The sequence below is a fragment of the Clupea harengus genome, chromosome 1 (genome assembly GCF_900700415.2).
Source record: "Clupea harengus chromosome 1, Ch_v2.0.2, whole genome shotgun sequence".
NCBI classification, from domain to species: Eukaryota; Metazoa; Chordata; class Actinopteri; order Clupeiformes; family Clupeidae; genus Clupea; species Clupea harengus.
The window spans coordinates 19,227,178-19,245,825 of record NC_045152.1 but is presented as its reverse complement, the minus strand read 5'-3'; the positions used below and the strand labels follow the sequence as shown (position 1 = coordinate 19,245,825).

The following is an 18,648-nucleotide window of genomic DNA, read 5'->3' as shown; positions in this document are numbered from 1 at the left end:
TACATCACAAGACCATGTTATGGTCATAAAAGGTCTTCATTGTTCAACCTGTATTCTACCAATAAGCTTCTAAGCTTCATACAACGATGACAACGGATCACGCTGGTATTCTTAACAAATATGTTAAGCATATGCAATATGAAGAAAAATCTTAGTTCTTAGAAGGTTTTATTTTAAAGCTTGTGGTGCTTAAGGGATTTATTTGATCTTTAAAACATTGACATTAAATTAACAGTTTTTTTTTTAATTTTTTTTATATGCAATACAATGTACACCAGTACTGTACCATTTCACTAATGTTTTTTCCAATATGTATAGTGTATATATATGTAGATTCCAAAAGGCATGTGTGATGTTTATTATCCTGAGGGAACAGCCAATAGTCAGCCCTGGTGCAAACGTAAACAAGTACGAGACGAGCGCTTCCCACCAATCACGCCTTCTCCAACAGACCAGAGGAATGGTCTTAAGAGGCCCAGGGCTGCAGACAGTGGGGTGAGGTAACACAGTGGAGAAGAATGCCCCGAGCGCAGGGCTGCAGGCGTCTCTGTTTACAAAGGTGGGGTGGGGGGGTGTTTGAAGCCTCCTTCCGTCTGGGCCTCTGCTATCGTCACACCGCTGCCAGATTACGGAACGTCACTTATGCAACAGCCATAAATCAGCTGCCTCCGCGCTCCACACCTCTCCCACAAGCAGCTGTGAGGGATACAGCCGTGTGGAGAGAGACGCAGGGGCTGGGAGTGAGGCTGCACAGGTGACTAATCCACTAGCAGCGACAGATATGGAGGCAGAGGCAGTGTGTGTGTGAGGGAGGGAGGCTGTATGCACATCAGCAGACAGAGCCACCAGTCGTGCAGCAAGATGCAACAACAAATGCTTTGGTGGGCATATCAGAGGCTTGAGGGGAGAGATGTGGCCACGGTGAATAGTGGGGGGAGAGATGTGACCACGGTGAACAGTGGGGGGAGAGATGTGATGACGGTGAACAGTGGGGGGAGAAGCAGGACACTTCCAAAGGTAAAGTAGAACATGTGTATCAGCAAGAGATTGTTAAACTTGTCTGGTACATCACAGCATGAGCTTGTTTGCAGGACAGAACAGGACAGAAGCGTAGCACATCCATAAAGACCAACGGTGCTCACTGAGGAAACTCCACTGCAGCCATCTCTTTCCCCTCGAATGCACAAAGCACTCTTACTTCATAGTCAACCACTTTAGAGAACATTACATACAGATATACAACACTGTCTGGGATGTTTCAAGTGAACATGATTTACATGTTCCCTTTCAAACACATTTGGAACCCTTGCCACGCACACACGCACGCAGTCGCACACTCGCACGCGCACACACACACGCGGCTAGGTTCCTGAGCAGACGAGGCTGTCAGTCAGTGTTCGGCAGCTAGCCTCCAGCCAGCTCTGCTCCGGTTGCACACGCCTGCTTATTTGTGTGCAGAATGCCCCGAGTCAGGCCCCAACAAACCATCCATCACACACTCATCACACTGACACCCTCCTCCACTCTCCATGGTAACACAAACAACTCAACAATCAACATGAAATAAGTGCTTATATTATGCAAACATAAACCATGAAATTGTGGGACAATAACTTGATTTTTGTAATTTAGAGTGAGAGAAGGTTTTTAGTCTGATGCTCAGAACAACCAAAGACAACTATCTAATATGCACGTGCACACACACACACACACACACACACACACACCTGACCCTCTCATCCTCCACTGACCCGACCCAACTCAGCACTTCACTTCACTTCACAGGGGCAGCTTGTCAGCACAGACACCCACTCCAGCCAATGTCATGTCCATCTAAACATAAACCCAGCCTTGACTACTGCCCCTACACATTCTCTGCTGTTTCCAGGTCATAAAACATGCATTCTGTTTATTTATTCTGCTTTAGGAGTCCATTTTGTTTTGCAGGTGCTCTAATACCCCTTTTCCACCAAAGCCGGGCCGGTGCTGGTTCCGGGCTGGTGCTTAAGCGGTTCGGTGCTGGTTCTTATCTAAGAACCAGCTCGATTTTCCACCGACCGAGAGCCATAGTTGGGCTAGCTACGTCTTTAAATCACGTCATACGCCTCCGTTGTCCTAGCTGAACATTTTGGAATGTTGTGACAGGTTACTAGTTATTTACGAGTGGTTTTATTCCTGGGAGAAGGCAAACAAATTTCGATAAAACTGCTATTATGTTTCATTTTTAATACCATGTAGTACCAAACGAGCTTAAGTTAATGTTCTGTTTACTTGGCAACGGGTTTTCTATATGTCTCCACGTAGATCAAACGAGTGACAATGCAGTTCATGACGGGAGTTGACTATTCAATTCAATTCAAAAGAAGCTTTATTGGCATGACCATAACGTTGTAGACTAGTATTGCCAAAGCATTTGGGTTGGATATATAAAAGTGATTACATAAACAATACATATATAAGTGATTACATAAACAATACATATATCTTTACACAAGTAGACTAGCTACTACCTACTTACCAGTTGCCACAACAACTGTAACAGTACCTCACGACAGCTAGCAGCTAATGCTAGTTAGCTAGCTGCTACACGAATTTGCTTAGTCAACAGCTAATCTTAGGTGTGACATCACACAACCAAAACAAGATAGATTGAAAGAGTTACTGTATACGATGCAGACAACACATTTTGATGGATGAAAGCTTTCTTTATTTTTTTAATTAGTTTGTTACTTGGTCTGTTGTCCTTTTGAACCCCGCCATCTCCAACTCTCCCCCTATTTCCTCATATAGTTTAGCTTTCCTTACTGCCTCCCCAAGTTTGTCTTGCATTTCTGTTGATGACAAAATCGCTATCAATGTTTTTATTTCATCGGTGATCCACTGCTGGATGGATTTTTCATTTATGTTTTCACCGTTTTCACTCATCCTCTTGGTTGACGGTGGGAAAAAAATGGCGGCGAAAATATCTGTTTCTGGTGTGGTAGCTCCGCCCATAATCTCGGGACGAACCCGACGTCACCGGTTCTTGTTTCTGGCCCACCTAAAAGCTGGTGCTGGTGCGGCTTTGGTGGAAAAGGGGTATTTGCACACCCTTAAACAAATACAGGCACAAGTTTGCATAAACAGACAGGCCGAAACAATCCCAGTGTCACACAAACTAACCACTCGGGTGAAGTCAGATGTAGGCAATCCACTGGACAGCCCTGAAGCGCTTTGATTAAAGAGCTGAGCAGAGGTAGAGAAAGAGCAGCTCTTAAATGGCTGAATAATCTCCCTGGTGCAGCTTTCAGTCCTGAGCTGACGTGATGGGGAGAGGGGTCACACACACACACACACACACACACACACACACACACACACACACACACACACACACACACACACTAAAAGGCTGTGTGCTTCAGCAACCAGGGAGCCAGCCGTAGCCAAAAAAAAAATGCACCAACACAGCGAGATGCCTGACTGACAGAGAGAAAGAGGAGCCTGTTGCTTAATTGGGCTTCGGGACTAGGAAAGGGTGGAAGGAGGGGGTGGGGGGGAGAGAGAGAGAGAGAGAGAGAGAGAGAGAGTGCGAGAGAGAGAGAGTGCGAGAGAGAGAGAGTGCGAGAGATAGAGAGTGCGAGAGATAGAGAGTGCGAGAGAGAGAGCCAGAGCCAGAGACAGAGACAGAGAGAGACAGAGAGAGAGAGTGTGCGAGAGAGAGAAAGTGAGTGTGTGGGGTGTTGGGATGGGTGCAGGAAAGGGTGCTCGTAACTGCGTGACTCACTGCTCAGGGTGCAAAAGAGGCAACAGAGCAACAGAAATAGACTGAGGAGAAAGATGAAGTAAATCAAGGGGGGGGCAGGCAGCGGCACGGCAGCGGTGCAACGTCCCTCCAGTCGGGCTCTCTGGGAGATGGATCTCTCCTTACAGCTGGGAGGGGGTGGAGGTGGCCCCAGCCCAGAGATGAGCCATGACTAGATGTTCCCACAAACCCAAAGAGACAACAACACTAAGCACCTGTCTAACCTAACCTACAAACAAATCTGAACATTTCCCGCTCAAACAGTAACAGTAATCATGTGGGGAACAGATGGTAAAACTGCTGATGTTGGATTCCACTGATTAACAATATCTCTATTTTTGTCCAGACTTACAATGGCGTTTGGATGTTTGATGTTAGGATAGGTTGGGTCCCATTGTAGGCAAATCACTGACTTACAGGCGGGGCTTCAGTGATGTCACTACCTGTGGCCGAGTGGTTGGGCCTTCTGAAGGTGCAGCTGCCTGTTCCCCTCATTTCCATATGAGCTAGACAAACTTGGCACGCCATCTTTTGTTTAGCTTGTTTTGTTTGCTTGCTTAAATTATCCCCACCATCAACAACAACCAAGAGATTCTGATGAAAGAACTGACGCTTTGGATGGTGGTAGTTGGCCTCAGGAGAGGGTGAGCCACAGGGCAGTGGGAGCCACAGGTATGTCACCTCTCACTGGGCCTGGCTGACACTGGACTGGACTGGATTGGAGTCCAAACTCTTTGTAACCTTTTCAAGCCTGATGAGCATCAACAACTCTTTTCCTGAGGTACTCAGAAATCTACTTTGTCCGTGCCATGATACACTTCCACAAAAATGTCTTGTGAAAATCAGGCTTTGATAGATCCCTGTTCTTTAAATGAAACATGGCGCCCACTCACACCTGACTGATATCCCATTCATTGAAAACACCAGATCTGATCTCACCTTCAAATGAACTGCTAATCCCAGAGGTTCTCATACTTTTGCCACTCAAAGATGTGTAATATCAATAAATAAAGACAATTCTAAAGAGTTCACACACTTTCAAGCACCACATACATGTACTTCACACACTGGTGAACACCACTGTACTAATACATGTACTTCACACACTGGTGAACACCACTGTACTAATACATGTACTTCACACACTGGTGAACACCACTGTACTAATACATGTACTTACTTTTTCTTTTTTTTTACCCCAGAGAGAAAGCAGGGAATTCAAAAATATCCCTGTCTTGTTTTCACATTCCACAGAGTAATCTGTGAATATAAGTCACAATAGTGTTAACACACTTACCAGCTCACAATACTCAAAGACCAGCAGAAAGGGGATGGCCTCCACGCACTGGCCGAGACACTGGAGGATGTTAGGGTGCTGGAGGACCCTGCAGAGGGACAGGAGAAGTGTACATGTTAGGACCAGGTCAAGATGCTCCTGTAACCCTGCCCTCTAGATGTTTTCTTGGACCCAAAAAAGGCTCAGACACACAACAACAGAGTTGTGTCATGATGAAAGCCTGTGTGCTGAAACGCATCACTTCAATAAAGCTTGTCCCCAGATGTCAAACTGTTGCTGGACTCATTTATCAACCCAACTGGGGCTGGCAACTAAACCACCATGGAGAACGACTTAAAATACAGGGATGGGCACAACTGCACTGAGCAGCTAGGAACATATGAAGGGGCACAGGTTACCCGTTTCTGGCCTTACCACAATTCACTTAGTGTCTATTCATTTGACTGTACCAGTCATAGTGATGGTCAATTACACTGATTTTGACAGCTGGTTTGCTCTATAACATCTTCATTTGTACTAAGTTCGACCTTCAATAACCCATGGTTTGGTATAGATCTCTTCAGGTGCAGCACATGCTTTATGCTCTAGCCTAGACCTGTGACCTCACCTGTAAGAGTCTCCCTGCTCTAGCATATGACCTGTGACCTCACCTGTAAGAGTCTCCCTGCTCTAGCCTAGACCTGTGACCTCACCTGTAAGTCTCCCTGCTCTAGCCTAGACCTGTGACCTCACCTGTAAGGGTCTCCCTGCTGGAGGAAGTCATTCTGCTCCTTGGCTCCGGCGTTGGCCTTGAGCTCCTGCACCACCACTCTGGAGGCGCCCAGGTCAGCATAGATCTCACTCAGGAGAACCTAAGAGGGGACGGGCACCATGGGAATAGGCATGGAGGAGGGAGGGAAACAACCACAAGCATGAGGAACTGGACATGAGCACTAGTTCAACCCTAGCCACAGATTGTAGCAGAGTCCCTTGGAAAGGTGACAGCAGTTAAAATTACTTAGTCATACTTATTATTACAACTAGATACAGGACAATTATGAGAGTTTTCCATTAAGATGGGAAGGCACATTTACAATCAAACACCACTGTCAATGGCTGGCTGGCGAAGACAGTGCAAGTCTGTGTGCATTTACATCAGCTGTGTTATGCAAATTAAAATGGACATTCTTTTAATCATGGGAGGAGTTGTGCTCTGGTGTGGGATCAAAAAAGGTTGTCAGGGCAACCTTTACAGAAACACCAAATCGCAACAAATGCAAATGTAGGCAAATAAGCCCATTTTCATCAACTTTAGTTGCATTATACCTTATGCGAATCGGGAGTTAATCCACCCCTCTCTGGCAAATCGATTGCTTATTGGACTTAGAATATTTAAAAGCGTTTCCAGCATTTTCCCCTTCAACTGTCGGCCGCATGCAACCATACAAACAGTAAGATCCTGTGAAGAGCTCACCCAGGCCAGGCTTACCTTGCCAAACCAGCCGCTGCCAATCTCCTGTATGTAACTGAGGCTGTGGCGAGCCACATGGGGGCCTGATGATCCATCTGTTGAGGACAAACCAACACATCACTGATTAGTTAAGGCAATTAGTTGAGTCAATAGTGTGGCACTGCAGCTACAAAACATTCTGGTTCTTTCTTTTTATACTTAGTTGGTAGTGATCACAGGGCTGGGCGGTATATTGACTTTATAAGGTATACCAAAATATGTTAAAACGATATAGGATTCGACAATACCATTAATACCAGTATAGTTTGATGTTGCGTTACATAACCAGTTATTCCGTAAAGGCATGCCAGTGTTTGTTCCTCGCTCTTCTCTTCCACCTTCCGCACAACCCTGCCCCCACTCTCCCTCTCTCTAGACCCCATAGTGCCCTTCGATGGCAGTTCCACATTTCACTGTAACGGCCACCAATGGACAGAATGTTTCCAATATGTAAGAGTTGTAAACAGTACTGACTTCGTATCTATACAGCTAAAGACTACTTCAGACCCATGTCAATAAAGTCAGCAGACACTAAATATATATATATATATAGGGAGTTGGCACAATTTCCCATGGACTGGACTTTCAGAAACAACGGGATTGCCATCTTCACAATAAAACATCTTTGGTGGAACGCGAAATCCCAGTGAATTCAGCGCGACGTTGCAATTTGAACACATCATCGCAACTTTCCCACAAATTTGACCAATCATCGTCGTCTCCCACAACTCCCTCCCTTCCGCGGCTACACCAAGGGCGGAAATTCTGCCCTGCGAACGTGGTGTGGACCATAGACCATATTCTGTGAGGGGTGTGTGTGGCCCTTTTTCCATAGAGTCTGGTAATAAATCTATGAAATGTAATGAAAATGATATGTTTTGCTGTAAATAATGAAGGAAACAATAAATCCGATTATTTCCCAAAGCCTCGAGCTCAGACGACGAGACATATCACAGTGACACAGGCTGTTTTTTTCCATCATATGTGAAGGCTGAGACATTCATAACATTTTATTCAGACTTACTGAGGGTCCTTTTGTAATACCAACAGGTGCACTTCGTTGTGGATAAGTAAAGCCTATTTTGCTAAATTTTTGTAGTCCTGGTAATCTTTTGTTTGGTATGTTGGTAAGGTTATTTAGGAGGACCATTTCTCAATGGTTTTGTTCTTTAATGAATGTTTGTTTATAAATTACTTATTTTTCAACAAATAACTATGATTATAAAGAGAGAAATTTGCAACTTTTTAATCGCAACTTTCACTTGCTCCCGCAATTTCATCGCAACAAACACCGAAAAAACAACTTTCATCACAACTTTTTGGAAAAGCTCCCACGAAATCAGGAATTTTAGGCCACAACTCTCTCAAAAAGATGTTCTTCCAGAATCCCAGAAAGATACACTGCAAAAGCTGCACACTTTCTGGATAATTGTCATAAAAACAAATGTTCCTATGTTAAGTTCAATGTACAGTTCAAATAATTGTTCAGTTGTTATATTGACTGCTGTCATTAAAAGAAACACATGAACACCATGATTCCTTTAATTGTTTGTGTCGGTGTCTGAAATTTGGTACACTTATACTTCCTTCATTATACTTACACCCTATTTGATCACATTTACTAAAGTGCGATTGGCTCGCTCATCAAAATGGCTGCCAACAGCCAATCAAATTTCAGCAGTCAATATTTGCCTGTGTAAATGGAAAATCTTCATGAAACTTCACAGGCTCATTTAAAATGGCACATAGAAACTATGGACCAAATATGAAACATCGCCACTAAGGGGCACGATGATGAGCACATTTTCATTTTTTTCATCTCAGGAACTGCAGAGGTTGGAGTAAAAATTATTGTTTACTGGCTCAATGGTCAAACTGCACAAGGCTTTCAATGGTCAAACTGTACTCACACAATATGGCCCATTTGAAAGGCCGTAACGTACAGGTCTGGCTAAGCCAATAGAATGAGGGCCCATGCAGCAGGTGATTCCTTTTGAACACTGATCATTGTGCCATTAATCAAGTTAGACATGGCCAGTGCTAATCATCGTACATACATTTCAGTCATCATCATCACCTTTTTAACTGGGCATGTACAAGCTATATTTAACAAGTGTATAAGGCTTAGACATTGACCAGAAAACACAGGCTAAACACCCTTCATAAATATGGCCCAAGGATTTTTCTGAAATTTGCAACTAAAGCAACACAATGTCTCGTAAGACCAGGCGAGAACACCAGCTTTGTATCCATTTCCCACAGGCAGACAGATTAAGCCTATGCACAGCCTTTAAGTCGTGTGTCCTTTAGATTATTACAAATCAGCCTTCCACTTTTTAGTCATCATCATTCACATTATTATTGTGCGGTCATGCAAAGAATACAAATGTGCAATCAACACTGGATCTATTTGTTTAAAACACAAGACCCTGTACCACCAGACATAGCTGAGGTCAGCCTACTGTAAGAACTGTAAATGCTTTCATCATATTAACCCAGCATAATCCAACAATTAATCTTACTACTAATCCTGGCCTTGTTATTCTCTGAGAGCGAGTACACATGTACTTAAACCGCACAAAGGGAAAGATTTCACTTTCTGCTTCGACTTATAATGCTCTCGCTCAACCTAATCGGGCACTCACAGAACCAAAAAGGAAATCAATTGGTGAACTGGGAAAGTACACATGCTTAAGAAAGAGTTACTACAAAGCCCTAATGTATAACTCAGGCTAACTGAGAGACTAAGGAACTAAGCCTGTGTGTGATCTGAGTGGCCCATCATGAAACTATATTTGTTTAAGGCAAAACACAGTGGATGCAAGTTATAAAAAGATGTATTTTTAAATAAAGATTGTATAAGCAATTAAGGACGTATTCTGAAAACAAGCATTGACAAGTCACAGACTCAACCACCTCAAGGGGGAGGACAGCTGTAGCTGTATCCGCTTATGAAATTCTGAATGAAATCCTTTATTGCTGTGGTCGTGCAACCCTTTGTGTATGAGCTTCATTATGACAGCTCTCGGGACATTTATGATGACATAAAAGTATGAGGAGGACTCTAATACACCAATAAAAGAATACAAATATGGTGGGTCAAAAGTTATGAGGAGGTTATGAGGCAATCAAGTGTACAGCAGCAGATGTAAATTGGTCATGCCAACAAGGTCAGCAGGACATTCAACTCCAACACCACAACCTGCTTATCATCTATGGTTTCCAGGAAGTGCCATGGCAAAAATATCTGGCCCTGCGAACCTTTCAAAATACACAACAAAGCACAGCACCGCAAGGGCTTTCATGATCTAGTGCAAGGTCTTGTGACACAACCCGTCTTTCTACACCTCTATCCTACAGAGGTGAGAACTTTCCATTGACTGTTGATCAAATTATTGCTCATTAGAACTGCCAGAGTGGGACTGCATGAGTGACCAACCTGCAATCCTAGGCAGGTCTAAATGGGGTGGTCCTGGCATGGCGACGGGGGGCACGGCCAAAGTGTACACCTCTGCTGGGGACTGCATGGAGGGGGTGTCCTCGGCCGGTGGGGTGAAGTCGATCTCATCTTCAAAATTGTCCTCGAATTCCTGGGGGGGACCGATGCAAATGAAACCAATCAGTTTTGTTTTGCCACAGCGACTTCGACATGAAATGGCCTGTGTGTTCTGCCTAACCTCCTTTAAAGGGCTGGGTGGTGTGAACTCACCTTGAAGTTGATTTCCCGTTCCTTGCAGCAGGTGACACAGTTGAAGAGCACTAGGACCAGCACCACCAGCGCACAGACAGACACCAGCAGAGACAGCTGAAGGGCCTCCTCCCCCAACGCCACTGCACAGCCACAAACATGACAGGGTTAGTCATTTAAGAGCTGCACAGCGACAAACATGACAGGGTTAATAGTTTAAGAGCTGCACACACAAACATGACAGGGTTAGTCATTTAAGAGGTGCACACACAAACACACTACAGAGCTTTAGAACCACAGGTACTAGTTGTCTTAATGCTTATATTTACACAAACAAAGTTAGTACTTGTGCAACCACGGTATCTACACAAAACCATATAACAAATGCCCATAATCATACAAGATTCAGATGACAGTTGACACACACACACAGGGATTTGGAATAGCCTGTAATAGAGGTGAAGAATGAACAGTGGTTTACTTTCTGCTTACAATGCAGCGTTTGGACAGACACCTACTCCAAAATCGAATTCACACACAATGTTTGCATACTTAGCTGACCCACAGTAAACTGAACAGGTGTATGGTTCTTTTCTACCTCTAAAGCAATTAAATAGCTGATAGCTTTCAGCCCCACAGCAGCATCATCATCATCATCATCATTTGTTTCAGCTGCGTGGCACTTTGGCAACTTCGCTTGTACCGTGAGGGTTTGGATGTCTGTGCTGAAAGCAACCCCCAACGCACCATTCCCTCAAATCACACTCCATCTCCTCACCCGTTAGCCTATTCCTGATCTGGGCCTAAGCCCTAATTGCTGGTTTCTGTCGGTCTGTCTGTCTGTCTGTCTGTCTCTCGCTCTGTGTGTGTGTGTGTGTGTGTGTGTGCGTGCGTGCGTGTCTGCGTGTGTGCGCGTGTGTGCGTGTGCTGAACTAAAAGAACACAACCCCAAGAACTCTCCTGTATCTTGTCCGACAAGAGTCATCGAAGCGAATGAAAAGGGTGAAGGGGGAACTGAACTCCAAACATCTCAGGGTTTTTTTTTGTCTTGGATTGTTTACGTTTAAACGGTTACATAGTAGAATGTACTAGCTATAAATAATGATGGGGCCCTCACATTAGAGCAAGGTTACACAACCCTGCCTACTCACAGAGCAGTTATCCTAGCTCTCTACACACTATGGTAAGCTACAGGCTTGAAAAACAGACACCAATTTTAGAGTTCAACAATGGTGTGGCCATACACACCTGAGTCATACACATGAGTCACACCCTGTCACATGACCTCCAAGTCTCAGGTCCAAAGCATTAACTAGCACAAATAATGTCATAAAGGCATGAAACAAATAAAGGAATAAAACGTCCTTCCACATGACACAATGACAGTAACCCTTAACAGCGACTGCTGTGCATTCTTTCTTGGTCAATATTCAACCCAAGTACAACATAGAGAGAGGTCAAAGTACAACACTGGCTAAGGCTGTTTAACTATTCTCAAATAGATTGTTCAACCGTTAGCCTCGCGCCTGTGCCAACAAACCTTCAGCTAGTTTAACCAACAAAAGCCAAGGTTATGGTTCTAGGAAAATAGCTATTGCTGGCTAGGGGGAGGAAAATAGTAATTAATAAATAAATAAATAAATAAATAAATAAAAAGAGGCTGATGACCCTTTATTATGACGATCTCTTCCCTCTTATCTCAGTCTCAGCCTGCATCATGACCCCACGTGTGTACCAAATAATTCAGCTGGTTTCCTAGCCAAAAGCCCAGGAGCTGCCATATCTTATTTCTCATGCCTGCCTGGCAAAGTGGTCTCTGTCCACAGAGAGGAGGAGCTGACCCAGTTCTACGGATGCACAGCCCAGTATGTGACAGTGACACATCAAAACGGGACATCAATGGTCCAGAGTTTCGGGGCACCCTTCTCAGTCACTTGCAAAAGAAGCCTCATTAATCATTCAGTCCTGAGTTCAGGTTTCTACAGACAGCTAAGGGTGGTCTTGTAATTCTTGAAATTCTTGTAGTGATTCTTGTAAATCAACAATGGAGTCCCTGGCCTGGTCATTTCTCTGACAGTCCTGGACTAAGCGGGAGAGATGGTCTTGCTGAACAACAGTGTCTTGGAAAGCAGATAAGGTTGCCGAGTCAAGTACAAATAATTTGCATGCAAGTAGGTGCTCAGCCCAGTATGTAAAGTCTAGACAGGCCTGGTTACCCATGGCCACTGCCCAGCATGACAGACAAACATCTGTGGTTTTCAGGTAGTTTGGGCCACAAAAAGATGCAACCATAGTGCAAAAAGGGTATGACTAGATGATTGGGATAGCCGTGGATCAACTGGAGAATGTAAACATCACACAAAACTGCACCACACATTCACAGAAACCCTATAAAGATGGGACAAATTAGTTTCAACTGAATAGCAATTTCTGTTGAATGTCCATCCATCATGTCAAACTGGATAAAACATTAGGAATCCACTGTTTATTGTCAACTTCTTCGTACAGACCTTAAAATCTGTGGTTCCCAAAGTGGGGTTATAGTTACAGAAGGCGGGACGTGGACTGAGGGTAAAAAAAAAACTGATATAATACAATATGGCCAGGGTCTACAGTTAGAAGGAATAGCTAGCCTCATCATTACCACAATGGACATGCACCTAATAGGAACCAATTCAAACTATATTTAATCTGTCCAGATTTGATCTGTGCGCTCTGATCAAATCAAATTAAAAAAATGCTTAACTGATAAAGTATTTCGGTTTAACTGATTGATGAAATGTTATAGAAAATGTTTAACTGTTCAAATCTAGAAACTAGAAAGAATGTTAAAGAAAACCCATGCAACAGCTGATGAACATCCTTTTTTTTATTAAACGTTTAACTGATTGATGAAATTCAATTGGAAATGTTAGGCCAAGCTGTTCAAATGTAGAAAGAATGTTTAAGAAAAGATATACAACAGCTGATAGGCATCTGTTTTTCTAATTAAAAAACAGGTAATGAGTGTCAAAGGGGGGTCTGCCATGAAAGGTTTGGGAACCACTGCTTTAAATGTACATTTGAACTTACTGACTCATTACAAGGTTGTCAAGATGAATTGCTTTCACAGTCCACTATATGGCAGACAAGCTTTAATGTGAGATTTAATGAAGAATAGTGTTAGAGTACTCAGATATCACACATTCTCCAGTTGTTCATTACCACAGCAGGAATGAGGAATACGCCTGTCACTGTTTTGGATTAAGGATTAAATCGGTGGGGCAACATTATTGACCGATATAAGCTAGTTGCAGATAAAGCGGTATCAGCATTATAACAGCCAATAAATGATCACACCAAAAGAAACGGAAGGCTGAAGATTGATCGTTACAGTAACTGATATATGCCAACGAAAACGCTCGCTTTGCTTTGAGTGGGCGTGGCATGGCGTGTGGAAATAGTGTAACAGACTGGACTAGCGAGCTAGCTAGCAAGCTACGCCCAACTCACTTGTCTATGTCCCAATCGCCTGCCTCCAACAGAATGAATAGTGAACATGACTATGTGGAGTTACGGATCTTTCCCCATTTATTTAGATAGGAGCTTGTATTCTGTATCAAATTTCGCTGCACCCCTACTGCTATGGTAGCAGTGGAAATAAACAAAACGCTCAGGAGAGGCGGAACATCAGTTATGCCGTTTTCAACAATGTGATTCAGTCTTTAAAAATGTAATAACACAGGGCAGGACTTTGTTATAAATCCACCATGTTTAGAGTTATGGATTCCCCCCTGATTCCCCATTCATTTTCCCGTAAGTGATTTGTCTCCTCCCTTATGTCTCTGCCGCTGCACAACATAACAAAGTCAGATTTATGTGTTCATGGTGGGGTGATCATTTCCATTTATTATTTTAATGATTTGTTCTTTAAACCTAAAAAACTAAGAACATTCATGTCAGCCATGCCTAGTTTTGCTGCTGAAACTTTAGAGTTAACACTAGTACCAGTCACCTCATAGCTTACATTCAATTGCAAAATAACATTAGCACTAACAATGACTTAATTAAGTGATGGAGAAATGGTTGGTTTATTTGTGAAATAGCAATACAGATGTACAGAGTAACTTAACAACGGCTCTATCATTTTCTCCCTTGTCATAATCAAATCAAAACTTTATCTATACAGTGTTGCAGACACTTGTGTTTGACACAAATGTTTCAGAGGGGATGAAAACACGCTAAGCAATCCAGATTTGTAGAGTAATAATAATAAAATAATAATCTAGGGTCTATAAAAGGTGATTGTTTTAAGGCTAACATATATTACGACATTATGTGCTATGTTCAATCACTATAGTGAATGTTGGGGGAAATCTATATATGTGTTTCTGTGGGAAATGAATATCGGTTAACATATCATTATCGAATTTTTAAATTCTCATATATCAAAATCGGTATCGTCTTAAAAATCCTCTATCGGCCGGCCTCTATCTGTGGCATGATAATGCGTGTGAAAATGAGTATCGGTCGACATATCATTATCGAATTTTTAAATCCTCAAATATCAAAATCGGTATCGGTCTAAAAAATCCTCTATCGGTCTCTATCTGTGGTATGATAATGCGTGGGAAAGGCCTCTCATAACTCGGAAGTCATCAACTATCCAGTTACTGTATGTTCTTGCTTCGATCCATCAGCTGTTTAAATGTCCTACATCAAGCTATGGATGTATTTATTGTATACATCAACAAGAGGAAAGTTCTCCGTACAAGTAGTATAGTTCTTGTCATGTCTCGTAAACGACTGTTTTACTGGGATTGGATCACACATGAGGTGGCGAAATAAATGACCAGTTCATCTGACTAACTTGCTCGTCAAATCTAACAGCTAGGCTAGGCATATCCTAGCTAGCTATACTAACGTTAGCTTGATGTGCCTCATATGATTTGACTGGCGTTTAAGACCAATCAATTTATGTATAGCCAATGTGACTACAGAAGAAACAATGGTTCACTACACTTCTATCGATCAATAAGTTCAGTGTAATGCTCTTTCCATGCTATAGATGCAATATTTTGTGATAAGAATGGTCTAGGCTAACCAAAATCGCAGCGTTAGCTTCCCGGCTAACAGACCGGTGAACTGTCACTCCGTTTACGACTGCCTAGTAAGTTAACAACCAAAACGATTAGCTTGCTTGCTATGAGTCATTAACCACAAATCAACTTCATTGTACATTGTTTCACCGTGACACAACAGGAATCCAACATTTAATGGTAAGAAAAAACTGAAGCATTACCTCTGTCTGTATACGGCAGTGGAACACATTGAACGAGCGATGTTGTCAACTGCAGAGTCCATATCCCCAGCAACAACAAACATCCATGATGGCTCTCCATCCTGTCCAGGCTTGACTTCTCCAGGTAGTTCCCAAAATATTCAGTCACAATTCGTATAGCTAGCTAACTAGCTATAACAATCAAATCTTTGTACGTCTATCGAAAAACACACATACTATGCGGAGAATTTTTTAGGTGTAAAAGCCTGCACCTCCAGGACTTCATTGAATATATTTTTACTGCCCAGCTAGCCAGCTAGCAAAGAAGGTAGTTAGCAAGCTAGCTAACTAACTATGCTAGCTTGCGACTGTTGTTACAAATTAGCCTGGTAGCTAACGAGAGCCAGCAGGTTTACTTCACAGTTCGAATTCATTTGTCAGCAACACGATTCTCCTCTCTACTGCTACCACGTGCTTTTAAAAGTATCATCATAGCATTTAGACGAGGTCCTCTAAAGCAATTTACGAATTGCTAGCAAAACCAAACACCATCACCGTTCACCAGAAACGCCATGTTTCTACGTCATGCGATAGAGCTGTACGTCCAACAAACAGGACTGGCAAGAACATATACCAATGACGTTCCTCGGTTCCGTCCTAAACATATATTCACCCAATCATGTCACGCCAATCTCCTTCACGTCCTTTAATGGCTAAGTGCCAAAGGCAATGCTTCTTTTATTATCCAGCATTCCTTTCGCTCGTCTTCGAAACATATAAGCTGCATTGGTAACGTAACACATGATGCATAGCGCATTGTAAGTATAAAAGTAGACCTAAATCTAAAGCACTTATGCAGCTGTTCACGGTACATAAGGGACCAACGCTGGATGTATTTACTTCTGCCACTTGACAATTATGTGAACTATGCAAAATGCTAAAACTATTAGAGAGAGGTGGCCAGCATCACATGATTAGCATCTAGAGTTGAGGAATAAAACACCGACCTTTCTGATTTTATGGGAAGTTAATACAGACTATGTTTATTCACTGTTATCTCATTTGTATTTTTTAATTGTGTTGGACTGTATTGTTATGCAATTTGTCTATTTACGGAAATACTCAATCTATGAATTCCTTTATTTTATGATAAATTCACAAACGGATAATTTGGCCTGCATTTGAAAAGACACATGCTGTGAAGCACTTTATTGAGCTGTGGAGAAAGATTAATTAAAATCAGGACTTCACAGTGGTCTCTCTGCAGGAGTCTGGCAGGGCCATGCTTATATCACAATATACAGTGGGGAAAATAAGTATTTGAACCCCTGCCGATTTCGCAAGTTTGGCCACTTGCAAAGAAATGTGTGATCTATAATTGGAATAGTATGTGTATTTTAACAGTGAGAAACAGAATATCAACAAAAAAATCCAGAAAACTGCATTTTATAACATGTATGACTTAATTTGCATTTGATGCAGAAAATACGTATTTGAACCCCTAGCAAAACATGACTTAGTACTTGGTGGAATAACCCTTGTTGGCAAGCACAGACGTCAGACTTTTCTTGTAGTTGGTCACCAGGTTTACACACATCTCAGGAGGGATTTTGGTCCACTCCTCTTTGCAGATCCTCTCCAAATCCTTAAGGTTGCGTTTTCAATATGAGGGAATGAGGTTCAAGCCCAATATTCCACGTTACATGGCCCCATCCATAGTCCCATCGATGCAGTGGAGTCGTCCTGTACCCTTGGCAGAGAAACAGCCCCAAAGCATAATGTTTCCACCTTAATGCTTGACGGTGGGGATGGTGTTCTTGGGGTCATATTCAGCATTCTTCCCCCTCCAAACGCAGCAAGTCAAGTTGATGCCAAAGAGCTTTATTTTGGTCTCATCTGACCACATCCTGTCTCCCAATCCTCCTTAGAATTATTCAAGTGTTCATTGGCAAACTTCAGACGGCCCTGTACATGTGCTTCCTTGAGCAGGGGGAGCTTGCGAGTGCTGCAGTACTTCAAACCATTACGGCGTAGTGTGTGTGGTTAGTTTTCTTGGTGACTGTGGTCCCAGCTGCCTTGAGATCATTCACAAGGTCCCCCTGTGTAGTTCTGGGGTTATTCTGCACCTTTCGGATGATCACCGATACCGCACAAGGGGATATCTTGCATGGAGCCCCAGACCTAGAGCGATTGACAGTTGTTTGGTGTTGCTTCCATTTACGAATAATCGCACCAATAGTTGTCTGCTTCTCACCAAGCTGCTTGCCGATGGTTTTGTAACCCATTCCAGCCTTGTGCAGGTCTACAATCTTATCTCTGATGTCCTTGGTCAACTCTTTGGTCTTGCCCATGGTGGTGAAGTATGATTCTTTGGACAGGTTTCTTTTATACACGTCACCAGTTGAGATCAGGTGTACCTTGTTAGGCCTAATGAGGACTAATCTGTGTGCTTCTTGGGCACATAACTGGTCATTGGGAGCCAGAATTCTTGCTGTTTGCTTGGGGGTTCAAATACTTATTTTCTGCATCAAATACAAATAAAGTCATAAATGTTATAAAATGCAGTTTTCTGGATTTGTTTGTTGATATTCTATTTCTCACTGTTAAAATACACCTACCATTACAATTATAGATCACACATTTCTTTGCAAGTGGTCAAACTTGCGAAATCGGCAGGGGTTCAAATACTTATTTTCCCCACTGTATGTATTGGTACAAGCAGGGCCATGCTTTTATCACAATATTTGTATTGGTACAAGCAGGGCCGTGCTTATATCACAATATATGTATTGGTACAAGCAGGGCCATGCTTATATCACAATATATGTATTGGTACAAGCAGGGCCGTGCTTATATCACAATATATGTATTGGTACAAGCGGGGCCATGCTTATATCACAATATATGTATTGGTACAACCAGTGGCTTGCGTATCTTCAAAGTGGTTGGTTACCATCAGATGATTGACTGAGTGTGAAATCTCTAAACCAGTCCAGTCATTTCTGGCACTTCTTGGACAAGGAAGGTAATTCACTACACATCACCAGTTTGCTATAGACCATCATAACTAGACAACTAGTATCGATGGCTATGGGGTAGGAAGGCTTTTTATGTTAGTGCTATACAGTTC

The 18,648-nt window shown here is 42.7% G+C and overlaps 1 protein-coding gene across 1 annotated transcript in view; it reads right to left on the bottom strand.

Annotated features, from left to right (window-relative positions):
- Nucleotides 1-16,163, bottom strand: part of lmtk2 (lemur tyrosine kinase 2) — a 30,267-nt gene extending 14,104 nt beyond the window's left edge. The window contains exons 1-6 of the mRNA XM_012825919.3: nucleotides 15,540-16,163; nucleotides 10,280-10,401; nucleotides 10,010-10,160; nucleotides 6,550-6,626; nucleotides 5,814-5,932; nucleotides 5,082-5,169 (exon numbers count right to left, since the gene is read on the bottom strand). Coding sequence (XP_012681373.1) covers nucleotides 5,082-5,169; nucleotides 5,814-5,932; nucleotides 6,550-6,626; nucleotides 10,010-10,160; nucleotides 10,280-10,401; nucleotides 15,540-15,639 — 657 coding nt within the window. The 5' untranslated portion in view covers nucleotides 15,640-16,163. The remainder of the gene's footprint in view (nucleotides 1-5,081; nucleotides 5,170-5,813; nucleotides 5,933-6,549; nucleotides 6,627-10,009; nucleotides 10,161-10,279; nucleotides 10,402-15,539) is intronic.
- Nucleotides 16,164-18,648: the final 2,485 nt, after the last annotated feature.